Below are 12,457 nucleotides of genomic sequence, written 5' to 3'. Positions count from 1 at the left end.
ACATAGTTCTAAGTTGCTAAATATTGCTATAGTGATCTTAGTTAAATTCTGCAAGTTTTATTGATCGCTAATCAATTAGTTTTAAAATCGCCTATTCATGCTCCTCTAGTCGGTATCATAGATCCTACACATAGTCACCTTGTTTCTTTCACAGGAAGATTTGGAACTACTACATGCATAGGATTAAAAGAATTACTAACAACATGTTCATTTGTTTGTTCCCCCTAGAAGCAAAATCTTAAGGTAACAAGAGGACTTTAGAGCAAAGGCGAGCACCCACATTAGGGTTCAATTGAGCAAATGGAAAAATATTCTCATCGAATACAACATCGTGAGAAATATCTATGCGACCAACTGCGACATCTAGACACTTGAATCCTTTATGCAGATTACTATAGCCAAGAAAGACACATCTTTTGGAACAAAACTAGAATTTTCTAGAGTTATATGGATGAAGATTAGACAAACAAGCACACCCAAAGATCCTAAAGGAGGAATAACTAGGCTTCACATGAAGAATACGTGAAAGAGGGGTAGAAAATTGAATGAATTTACTAGGTGTACAATTGATCAAGTATGTGGCTGCAAGAAAAGCTTCGTCCCAGAATTTTAAAGGCATGGAAGAATTAGCTAACAAAGACAACCCCACTTCAACAATATAACTATGTTTTCATCTAGCGGCGCTCTTCTGTTGGTGGGCATGAGGACAAGACACTAGGTGGGTTATCCCAACTCTCTGAAAGAAAGAACTGAGCTTCTCATATTCACCTCCCAATGGATTACATAGCGATAATCTTACAACCAAGCATTCGTACAAAGAGATTTTGGAACTCATGAAAACACCTCAGACTTATATGTTTGAGCAAATAAATCTAGGTAAATTTACTATAGCCATTAATAAAACTAACATAATATTTCTTTGATTCGAATGAATCAAGAGCAGGACCCATACATCAGAGAAACTAAGCTCTAAGGGAGCACTCGACACACTAGTTGATCTAGGATAGGGTAGTTAATGACTCTTAGTCTATTGACAGGCATCATAAAAAGACTCACTACTGATTTCACTACTAGTCCAGGAAAGATTATTCTCACTATTGACTTGTTGAACAATAGAGTATGAGGGGTGACTTGTTGAACAATAGCATGTTGACAGGCATCACAAACAGACTCACTACTGATTTCACTACTAGTGCAGGGAAGATTATTCTCACTATTGACTCGTTGAACAATATAGTGTGAGGGGTGACCTAGACAACTGTGCCACATGCTAGAGTAGGTTTGAGAGCACTGAACACCTACTTCCTTGGCTTGATTGGGCTGGAAGAAAGAGGATTGAGACCCCCTTCACACTTGCCTTGAAAAAGAATTTTCTTCTTTGTCTGATCCTTAATGAAGAAACAATCAGGCTTGATTATCAGTAGCAAGATGATGAATAGAAACAAAACTCTTTGCAGCTTTGGGAACATGAAGTACATTATTTAGATGAATATTACAACTAGGGATATGAGCAGCATGACCAATGTGATTAATATTCATACATACACCACTTTTCATTTTTATTTGATCCTTGTCGGTGTACTTATTGTGGATGACCAATTTATCTAGTTCACTGGTAATATGATCGGTAGCACTAGAGTCACTATATCAATTTGTGTCCACACCATAATTATTTATTGCAGTAGCTGCACTTTTCTCTTTAGGAACAAAATCAGGATCAAACCGGTTCCAACAGTTCATTGTAGTGTGCCCAAGTTTGAGGCATAGCTGACACTTGGGACGATAAGGATCAAACTCGGCTCTTTCGTCGGTTGACTCCTCTATTTCTTATTTTGTGGGCCGTTCTGCTAGATTCTTTTTTCATCTGAGTTCTGAACTAGTATAATTCACGTGAAAAAAGCTCAGCTCAAAAGTGACAGGTCATAATCGTCATGGGTGATGGGTGCCACACCTGTCAGCTCGAACGCGTCACTGATGACTAGTCATAAGTAATGGGTAAGGACTCATCATCAATGACTAGTTTAGAATGACTTGTCACTGATGAGTCATCATTGTCGACCTGTCAAAACTTGATCCGTCACTAATGGCTAGTTTAGGATGAACCATCACTGATAAGTCATTATTGGTGATTGGTTATAACTACGATACATCATTATTATTATAAGTGACATATTATATTACGATCTGTCACTAATTTCGTATTTTATTTGTCGATTTTTCACGTAGTGATTTGTCTCCACCATTACGAAGCATGTGGTGTAGGCGGTGATTTTCTTGATTCCATGCTAACTCCAAAGCCACATTCCACCTTTTAAGACCGACATCCACAACGCATAGGAACACTGTATTACTTTGTTAGTTTTTTCGTATTCTCTATATTTTTTATTTATTTTTTTCTTTCTTCTTCATATAATTTATTAGTTTTTTATTTTGATTATTTTTTTCATTCCTTCTTTTATACATTTTTAGAATTTTATTTATTTCTTTTTTCTGTTCGTGTTTTACCTTTGGAACTTTTCAAATAATTAACACTTCTACATGGAACTCCCCATGGTTATGGCTGGAACTTTTTATCTTCATGATTGGAACTTCCCATGTTCGTTGTTGGAACAATATATCCTTTTAAGTGCAACTTTCTGTCCTTATTTTTGTAATATTGTATCTTCACTAGTGGAATTATCCATATTTATTGCTAGAACTTTTTGTTTCCTTAGGTGGAATCAGGAAAAAAAATTGATCTTCTACTTGAAACTTCCCATGGTTATTGTTGGAACTGTTGTGACGCTGGCCCCCATAGGGGGAGGCCGGTCGCCTGGCGCAGCTAGGGCACTGGGCATCCCTCTTCCGTGTCCCATACGACACAGGCTTTTTACTAACTTTCCTGCCTAGGGCTACCTGGCCAACTGGGTCATGCACCCCTCTGCTTTTCTGGGCCACTTGCCCCAGCCACCTGGGCTGGCAGCTGTAACCGAGCCACAATCCACAACTACCTCAGCCAGGACTCCTAGGTGCACACACCGCTAGGACCGACGTCCTTTCTGTGTAGGGATGAAAACGGCCGTAAATGATTGGAAAATATCCTAAATCACTTTCACATTTATTCTCGGAATCGAAATCAGAAACAATAATGTCAAAAACGATTACAATATCGGAAACTTCAAAAACAAAGTCATCGAAATGGAAACATGTTAATTATGGTCGGGAACCAATAATTTAGATCGGAAACACCGTCCTGTAAAACAGGACTCAAACGATAAGTGTCTATACAATTGTTAAGATACGTTTACATCTTAACTCGATCATATAATAATATAACTCATAACTCATCCATACAACAAATCAGCCCAATTCTTTTTACCCTTCACCTGGGCTCCCCCGTTCTTGGGCTGCTACTGATATAAACAGCCAAATAAAAGTGAACGGTTCCACTTAATGAAGCTCCCGGCTTTTACCACGTATCGCGCGAGCGGCATCATGCCCTCCCAGTCCTGCACGATTAAAAACCTTAGCAGCACGGGCCACGGAGCTTTCATGTCAATGGATCCTTGAGTATTGGATGGACACGCAATGGGCAAGGACCAGTAATGACTGCTTCTGGAAGGTAAAAAGAGCAGAGATCTGGTTTCGGATAAAAGGAAATAGGGAAAAAAGAATCCGGATTGGATCGGGGGTATTGAACCCGACGTGAATCGAACACGCAACCTTCTGATCTGGAGTCAGACGCGCTACCATTGCGCCACGGATCCGGCGGTGACATAGTTGCTAACAGTATCCACATAACGTTTAATTTGTACTAGTCGCACACATGCACAACGCAATGGACAATGGAGCTGGCTGCAGGATTGCCACCACTTGCCGCGGATACGGACAGAGCGTCCCTATTAAAAGGACGGAACCCCAACCAAAAGCTCACAGAAAGCATCAAACAAACCAAGAGAACACAAGGAGCCGAAAAAAAGGAAGTAGTGTAGAGGCCTCGAAGCTTTCCACGCAGACGCAGTCCCTGTCCGCCATCCAGGCCCCACTGGCTCACCTCTACCCAATGCCCAACCCCCAAGTCAGATGGCTTCAACCTCCGTGCCTCCCGCCTGGCTCTGTCACCGCCACCTCTCTCCCCCTTCCCGCTTCTCCCCTCGGCTCCGCCCACCACTCCTTCCTCCTCCGCCTCCACTCCTCCAGCTTCCATTCCTCTAAGGCTCTACCCGCACGCCGCACGCCCCGGCGCCCCGCCAAAAACCCCCGAGCACCAAACCCTAGCTAGCCCCCCCCCCCCCCGCCATGTCCGTCGCCGCCGCCGCGGCCTCCCTCGTCGCCTCCACCTCGCTCTCCGTCCCCGACCACCCCCGCCTCCCGCTGCCGCTCCGCTTCCGCCAGAGATCGCAGTACCAACCGCGCACCGGCAGCCTCGTGCGTGCCGTCCTCGAGGGCCGCGCATCCCCGCCGCCGGCGGCCGAGGAGGACGCCAAGCGCCACGGGCTCAGCGGCAACGGGAGCTGCCTCGGGTACGATGATGCCGCCGTGGAGGCGTACCTCGGGGCCAACGGCAACAGCAACGGAAGCGAGGGAGGGAACGGTGCGGTGGTGAATCCCGCGGCGTCCGGGAGTAGCACGGCCGTGGCTTCTGTCCCGCCGGTGGAGGATGAGAGGAGGAGGAAGGAGAGAGTGGAGGAGATCGGGCGGGAGGACGCCTGGTTCAATCAGAGCGGCGGGAAGCCCTTGCCTGAGGTAACATTTTTTGCTTAGCATCTGCATGTGGTGTCTAGCTTCAGTTCTGAGCATTTGTCTATGTGAATATGTGATCATGTGATTCCGCCATTTTTAAGATAACTGGATGAACAAATGTTAACTAACGCCTGGAATTAGCTGGAGTGTGGTATTGCTTTCACTAAAACTGGAGTTCAGCTTGACCTGGCTGACATCAATGTAATGTGAGGACAAGTGCATTTGTGGTTTTACTCTAGTTCCAGTGAAATAAAATTTAGGTAGCAATGAACAGTAAAATACCGGGATCACATTTCTTCAGAAAATAGTAACATCACAGGCACTGGAACACCATCCATGGGACCTGGTAGAAAAAACAACAAAATTAGTTTGTTGTGTCAGGTTGAGTAGATGACATACAGACCCCGCTTTACTCTTGGCCTCTGAAGTTATCTGAGGTTGGCAGCATGATTTCTCACAATGTGCAATTTGGTAACAATGATTTGCATTAATACATAATATTGTTCGTATGCTAATAGCTGCTGTTCTGTGTCATTTACTGTTGATTTTTACTCTTTGAGTTGAACAACTAAATCTTGCAGGTGTCTGTTGCTCCTGGTGGTCGATGGAATCGGTTTAAAACTTATTCGACAATTCAAAGAACATTGGAAATATGGAGCTTTGTATTTACATTTATATTCAAGGCTTGGCTGAACAACCAGAAGTTCACCTATAGAGGTTAGTAACTTAGCAGAACGAGAAAAAGATACCCTACATCTATTAACAAATGGTTATATACACAGTCAAGTTTAGGTGCTTGAGTTTCTTTTATCTTATCTACTTCCTTAAATGTCCATCATTTTCGTATAATTCCATTGGGAAAGTTGCCATAACTTGGGAGTTGGGATCAATATTTTCCAGAGTAAGTTTTACTGAGCAACCAGGTGTAACCTTACGTTTTTATTTATTTTTGTTCTAATATGTGTTAGCAAAGAGCAGTTAAGAGGAGTGGTCAATTTATAATTTGTTTCTGTACTTGTGAAAATAAAAACAATTTCTTCCCATGGATTTAATGATGTATTGTACTCACAACGCACAAGTACCTTTGTTACTAGCTGATCATAGCTGAAGAAGTTCCTAAACATTTGTGAATGCAATGTATTGCATATTAGTCAACACACTGGATGTATATCCCTGACACAATGATGTTTTGAAATTTCCCATATGTTTTGTATTTGTGCATAATACATTCTTTGATATTGTCGAATTACCTATACATTTGCTTCAAAATTCTGTACCTTCACGAAGCATCTAAGGCAACTTCTGCAGGGGGTATGACACAAGAGAAAAAGGTAATGAGGAGGAAAGTTCTCGCCAAGTGGCTGAAGGAGAGTATTTTGAGATTAGGCCCCACTTTTATCAAAATAGGGCAGCAATTCTCCACCAGAGTTGATATTCTTCCGCAGGAATATGTGGACCAGTTATCTGAGTTACAGGTTTGTGTTGAACCTTATTTCTGTTGTAGACATGTTCTAGAATCTAGATGCTTTTCAAAAATAAAACTGCAAAGATCCTAAATTTTCTGGGGTGGCTTTATATTAGGTGTGGATCTCCATCAAGTGTTAGCTTGTTATAGGAATTGTGCGCTCTCCAGTGTTACGTGGATACGGACACAGGTGTCGGAATTCGACTGGGACTCGAGTGTCTGATTTCGGCAAAGAAAATTTGGACACGCGAAATACAATTCGGAATCCAACACGGGCGTCAGAATTCGACTCGAATTCGGGGTGTCCGATTCGGCAAATAAATTTGGACACGGGTGTCCAGGTAACACTGGTGCTCTCCTGTTAGGAAAAAGTTTGATCAGTCTCTAACGAATCTAAGCTTTAAATAAGCTTAAAAAAGTTCAGTTTACTAGATCAGCCAGGTGGATAACAAAACTTGCCAGTCTCAGGTTGTCCACCTGTCATGGCGGCCAGCCGGCCTTTCGTATGGGCCCAAGGAGCATCACGGCCGGGTCCAGTAGTTTGTTAGTTAATTGGAAAGATTAGATAACATTTAGAGATAAGGTTAGATTAGATTTGTTAGGGGCCATTTAGAAGGTAAGATTAGATTTGTTATCAATTAGAGATAGGATTTGATTTGGTTTGTTAGAACCGTGACCTGCCTATATAAAGGGGCAGTCGGCACATTCTTTGAATCAAGCAAAGAAGAATTAATCTAAGTCTTCCTAATCTATAGCCTAATCCCTCCCCTAGCAGCCGACGCCGCCCGACTATCCTCCCGGTGGTGTTTATCCCCCTAATGATCCTAGGATCATAAGATTAGCATTTATTAGTGGCTCAGTGCCCAATGTGAAGGAAGAAAATAGTTGCCCAGTGTGGCTGTTAAAAGTTCTATTGTTCTTTTTTCCTTAGATTTTTACTTATTAATTTTCCTATGTTTGTGCCCTGGTTATGATGAAATCATGGAGCCATTGTCCCTCTTGCAGGATCAAGTTCCTCCGTTTCCTTCAGAGACAGCTTTAAAAAATGTTGAAGAAGAGCTGGGGGCATCTGTGTATGAGATATTTGATCGATTTGATTTTGAACCAATAGCTGCTGCTAGCCTCGGTAATAAACTGCAGTCCCTGGATATATATTTGTGAAAATGGACTAAAACTAAGTGATTTTAGTAAGCAACTCGACACTATAATAACCTATCCCTTTTCGGCAGGCCAGGTTCATCGGGCACGCTTGAATGGCCAAGAAGTTGTCATCAAAGTGCAAAGGCCTGGTCTGAAGGAGCTGTTTGATATTGATCTGAAGAATTTAAGGGTAAGTTTTTTAATGTTTATATCCTATAACATACCATGGTTTTATTTAATGCAATAAAATATCCCGGTCTCTGCATATAAAGATGCAGACAACCATCATACTATTGTTTTATAAGTGCTATCGTTATTTATTATTAGAACCAAAACTAGAATGTTATGTCTGTTACCTACTTAAATATGATTTCATTTGTTACCATTTGCTGATGAATTAACTGAATCTGTTCTAGGTAATAGCTGAATACCTTCAGAAAGTGGATCCAAAGTCAGATGGTGCCAAGAGAGACTGGGTTGCCATCTATGATGAGTGTGCATCTGTTTTATATCAGGTAACTTAATTTTATGATTATGTGCTATCGTGTTGTATTTGACTATGTTTATTAGCGATCATGCAATCAGCTCATGGTTGTTTTCAGGAAATAGACTACACGAAGGAAGCATTTAACGCTGAAAAATTTGCTGAAAACTTCAAAACTTTATATTATGTCAAGGTTCCTGAAATTTACTGGGAGTATACTACACGTCAGGTTTGTTCTACATAGAAACTTTTAAAATATATCCACAAGCAACACCGAATGGAAAATAAAGATTTAAGTTTAATTTTTCCCCATTGCAGGTTTTAACAATGGAATATGTTCCAGGAATTAAAATTAACAGGATAAAGCAATTAGATAAGTTAGGAGTCGATCGGAAAAGGTATGTACTGTATACTCATCAGCCATGGCCTATTGCCTCGATTTTCTGTGCCAACTGACATTGGTTGCTTCTGGTGCCAACATGAATCCCTTTCAGATTAGGCCGCTATGCTGTTGAGTCATACCTTGAGCAGATCTTGTCCCATGGATTTTTCCATGCTGACCCGGTTAGTACTATTGTCCCATGTACATTGTCCACAAACCCTGCTATTGTTTATATCCTGTTATGGTTATTTCTCACCTTCACATCAACCTTCACTTCGTTGCACTTGCCTGTTTTCAAATGAATTGCAAATATAATATTGCACTAAAAGAAACTGTATTAGTATATTTGTGAGGTCTATATGGTCAGAAGAAGTTCTGAGGTCAATGCTTTTTCATGTACCCTTTGGCGAGGTGCTAGCCTGTGTATGCCTAGCTTGTTAAAAATTCTCTAACCTTGGCAGATTTACAGTCTGCTGCTCTACATGCAGTTGTGCATCAACAATAGATATAAAGTTCAATACATTATTATCTCTTATATTACAAATTTCATGAGATTTAATCATCCATATTGTTTTCTTGCTCCTTTTAGCATCTCAACTGGATGCAGCTGTGGCCTGTACTGTGCTGGCTTAAAAGCTAATGGAGATTTTCTTTACAGCATCCAGGAAATATTGCTGTCGATGATGTCAATGGTGGGAGGCTTATATTCTACGACTTTGGAATGATGGGAAGGTTGCATATGATTTTTTTTTTGTTTCACAAAAGCTTCATTTCGAGAGAAAATTTGTGCTACATTTCTTGAACTAGTTACAGCATGGATAATCTATTTTTAATTCTTCTTACTTGCAGTATCAGTCCAAATATCCGGGAAGGATTGCTTGAAACGTTCTATGGAGTTTATGAAAAGGATCCTGACAAAGTAAGTTTCTCTGGGCATAATAGCCTCCAGACAATAATTTAGACCCTGTGAAGTTCTGATGGTGCATGTTGAATTCGGTATTCCTACAGGTGCTTCAAGCCATGATTCAAATGGGTGTCCTTGTTCCTAACGGAGATATGACTGCTGTCAGAAGAACAGCTCAATTTTTCCTTAATAGGTAGTTACGTTTTCCTGAGAAGATGCTCTCTGATAGTTACTTCCAAATAGAATTTGTTGAATGAGATGGGACATGAAGCTTGTCTTTGTTCTGATTATCTATTATATAGCTTCGAAGAGCGTCTTGCAGAACAAAGGAAAGAGAGAGAGATGGCAACTCAAGAGCTGGGATTTAAAAAGCAATTGAGTAAGGAGGAGAAGTTTGAAAAGAAGAAGCAGAGGCTTGCAGCAATCGGTAATGGATCAATGGTTTCTGCACTATCAAAGAACATGATAGATGAAGCATGCCAACTGCCCAGGTGTATGAAATTCTATTAATTTTCTTCGTGTTAACTCAAATTAAAATTTGCAGGAGAGGATCTTTTGGCAATTGCTGCTGATCAACCATTTCGGTTTCCAGCCACCTTTACATTTGTGGTCAGAGCATTCTCAGGTCTGAATATCTGATAACTTCACATACTTTTGAAGAAAATGATTCTATCATACTGTCATGGTTCCTCATGTTTTCTCCATTCTGTGCAGTTCTAGATGGTATTGGGAAAGGCCTTGATCCTAGATTTGATATTACAGAGATTGCTAAGCCGTGAGCACACTTTCTCCATTACTAGCATTTGGCACTCTTTTTTCGAGAAAATAAAAGGCTTGCACATCTTTGTGCCATTCATACTCTTAATTGACTAAAAGTTTTCGACTCTGGGTCTGACTTATACATCTGTTAAACATGCCAGATATGCCATGGAATTGCTAAGATTTAATGAAGCTGGTATTGAATTAGTTGTAAAGGCAAGTTTTAACCTTTGGTCAATACTTGTATCCAATCTATATGATCTCTGAATTATGGACGTTGAGAGTTTGAAGTGCTCTTCATTTTATAATGCATCAGGATGCAAAGAAGAGATGGGAAAGGCAGTCCCATGCATTTTACAATTTGTTCCACCAACCTGACAGAGTTGAAAAGCTTGCACAAATCATTGAGCGTTTGGTAAGTACATTTTTTTATACTGTATTTTGTGGTTTATTGGTGTTATTTACATATGGCCTTTTGAGAAGTGTCTGTCATTGAACTCAATGGGCTGCATTTTTAAAAGGAGCAAGGTGATCTCAAGCTTCGTGTCAGAACGTTGGAATCAGAAAGAGCATTTCAAAGAGTTGCCGCTGTACAGAAAACAATTGGATATGTGAGTTCAGAATTATTAATTAATCGTTTAACATTTTTCTGTGATGCTCATGCTGAACCATGAAATGAGAAGGGCAAAGTTGTCTGCTATATGATGCTGCGTTTATGCGAAGTCAGTTAGCCTGCACTGAATCTATGTGTAAATGTTAAAACAATACTAGCGTAGGGTGCCTGAAATTTCAGAGCAAGAAATTTTGATCAAGTGGAGCAGCCCGTATATCATGAAATTGTTTTTTCTTTGATTAACGCACTTATTCGTACGTTGTTCCTGAAACGCTGCTCTTTGTCGTCCAGGGAATCGCTGCAGGCAGTTTGATAAACCTGGCTACCGTTTTATACTTCAATTCGGTCCGGGTGAGTCTCCAAACGAACTGGAGTATAACTTTCACCAAATTACAAGCGCACATTTGTTTCACCAGGCCTTCAATCAACCATTGCAGGGGCCAGCAACCATTGCATACTCTCTTTGCGTGTTCTTCGGGCTACAAGTTCTGGTTGGTCTTATCAAGGTGAAGAAACTGGATCAACAGGAGAGATTAATAACCGGCACTGCCTGAGCTCTGAGTTCTTCGTCAATCAGTGAGAACTGACCCATCATTTTTCAGTGCTGTCCATGGTCGTCACCGTCTCCTTTTTTATTTCTCTTTTGCCCAATTTTACCCCCTGCGTGATGTAACATAGCCACGGCCACCGGTGTATGATAGCTGTATGTAGATGCGGTGTAACAGATAAAGATGTACATAGTGTATAATAGATATTCTACATGTATCATTACTCCCTTCCATTGTTTCATATGATAATTCAGGGTAAACAAATGATAGATTTGGTGATTTAATTGGATTTATGCCCTGAGTAAGAGACGTCGTAATGCGTCCAAACCTTCAGCTGCAGAGGTTTTTTTTATGAAAAGCGGATTTATATTAAAAGAGCAGCACAATTACAAACACACCCTCAAAGAAGGTGTTTACAACGACACAAGCCAGGAGGTTATCCCTGCAACAAACACGTTTACACCAAAATAGAGCTACGTGTCAAAACACTGACCCTGAAGTTGTCCACACGGCAAGAAGCAGAGTCCTCAGATCGACCACACCGGCGTCGACGGGTAGCACGCAGTTGACTGACGCCAAGAGCATCGGGATGGAAGGACCTCGCTTCTGTGGAAGCAGAGGTTGGTGTGGGGTCTTGAAGCCGTCGGTGGTGAACGTCTCTGGCGATGATGAGTTTGACACCGAAGTGTAAGTGATGAGCTTGATGAGTTTGTCACCGGAGTGTAAGTGGCCGGTGAGATGCTTCACGACGATGGCGTTGTCGCGGTCGTTGGAACAGGCTTGTTCCATCGAGAGAACTTGGCTGCTCGTCTGCGGTGATAGAGTGGGGGAGCACACTGTGCTGCAATTTGGTGAGCTGAAAGGAAGCACAACAACAAGACGGCACGATTCTCTGACCGGGGACCCAAATCAGAGAACGGCGCCGGCAAGGTGATATTGGGTAGATCTGGCATGGGGGCGGATGGATCTAATCCGGTGAGGGAAGACAAATTTATTTTATTTCTTACCTCTTGACCATCGCTATCGGTGGTACTGACCTTAGAAAAAGAGACGACGACGATAACGGTCAGGAGATAGAGGCGGTGAAAGGGGATCTCTACTAGGCACCCATCTGGATAGCTGCTAAATTAGAAATTAAACTAACCTACTAATCTACACACTGGTGCAGAGGGGGCCGGCCCACTCCCTCTCGCCGGCAGTGAGGCCGCCGAAATCATAGAGAGGGGCCGGATCTGGGGATCTCAAGGAAACCTAGGAGCTCTCACACGACTGTACTTGGCCTTCACTGATGTTCCTGAGCTGGATTGTTCATGTCCCGGATGTCTTTCGGCTGCAGAGTTGAGATTGCTTGTTAACTTACGTCAATGGTGGTTATCAGCAACATTATGCAGCATGTTTAGTCCCATACCGCTAACCACATCCTTAGCACTAGCACACCAG

The 12,457-nt window shown here is 41.8% G+C and overlaps 1 protein-coding gene and 1 non-coding gene across 3 annotated transcripts; one reads left to right on the top strand and one right to left on the bottom strand.

Annotated features, from left to right (window-relative positions):
* Positions 1 to 3,674: 3,674 nt before the first annotated feature.
* On the bottom strand, positions 3,675 to 3,746 carry TRNAW-CCA (transfer RNA tryptophan (anticodon CCA)). Its single transcript has one exon. It is a non-coding gene; the product is annotated as a tRNA-Trp (tRNA).
* A 201-nt stretch (positions 3,747 to 3,947) lies between these two features.
* On the top strand, positions 3,948 to 11,324 carry LOC133921903 (protein ACTIVITY OF BC1 COMPLEX KINASE 8, chloroplastic-like). Of its 2 annotated transcripts, none has more exons than XM_062366994.1 (20): positions 3,948 to 4,725; positions 5,304 to 5,439; positions 6,031 to 6,197; positions 7,193 to 7,313; positions 7,417 to 7,517; positions 7,744 to 7,842; positions 7,930 to 8,040; positions 8,130 to 8,209; positions 8,306 to 8,375; positions 8,852 to 8,925; positions 9,043 to 9,112; positions 9,202 to 9,290; positions 9,400 to 9,524; positions 9,642 to 9,722; positions 9,812 to 9,872; positions 10,018 to 10,072; positions 10,173 to 10,271; positions 10,385 to 10,467; positions 10,761 to 10,820; positions 10,907 to 11,324. In XM_062366994.1, the coding sequence occupies exons 1-19, from the start codon at positions 4,279 to 4,281 to the stop codon at positions 10,780 to 10,782; spliced, it is 2,091 nt and encodes a 696-aa protein (XP_062222978.1). In that variant the 5' UTR covers positions 3,948 to 4,278; the 3' UTR covers positions 10,783 to 10,820; positions 10,907 to 11,324. The 2 variants fall into 2 exon arrangements, with proteins under 2 accessions (XP_062222978.1, XP_062222977.1); XM_062366993.1 differs by having other exon boundaries at positions 3,953 to 4,725; positions 10,378 to 10,467.
* The last annotated feature ends 1,133 nt before the right edge of the window (positions 11,325 to 12,457 follow it).

Source organism: Phragmites australis, chromosome 6 (genome assembly GCF_958298935.1).
Source record: "Phragmites australis chromosome 6, lpPhrAust1.1, whole genome shotgun sequence".
In the NCBI taxonomy this organism is placed as follows: domain Eukaryota; kingdom Viridiplantae; phylum Streptophyta; class Magnoliopsida; order Poales; family Poaceae; genus Phragmites; species Phragmites australis.
This window is presented reverse-complemented; position numbering and strand designations above follow the sequence as displayed.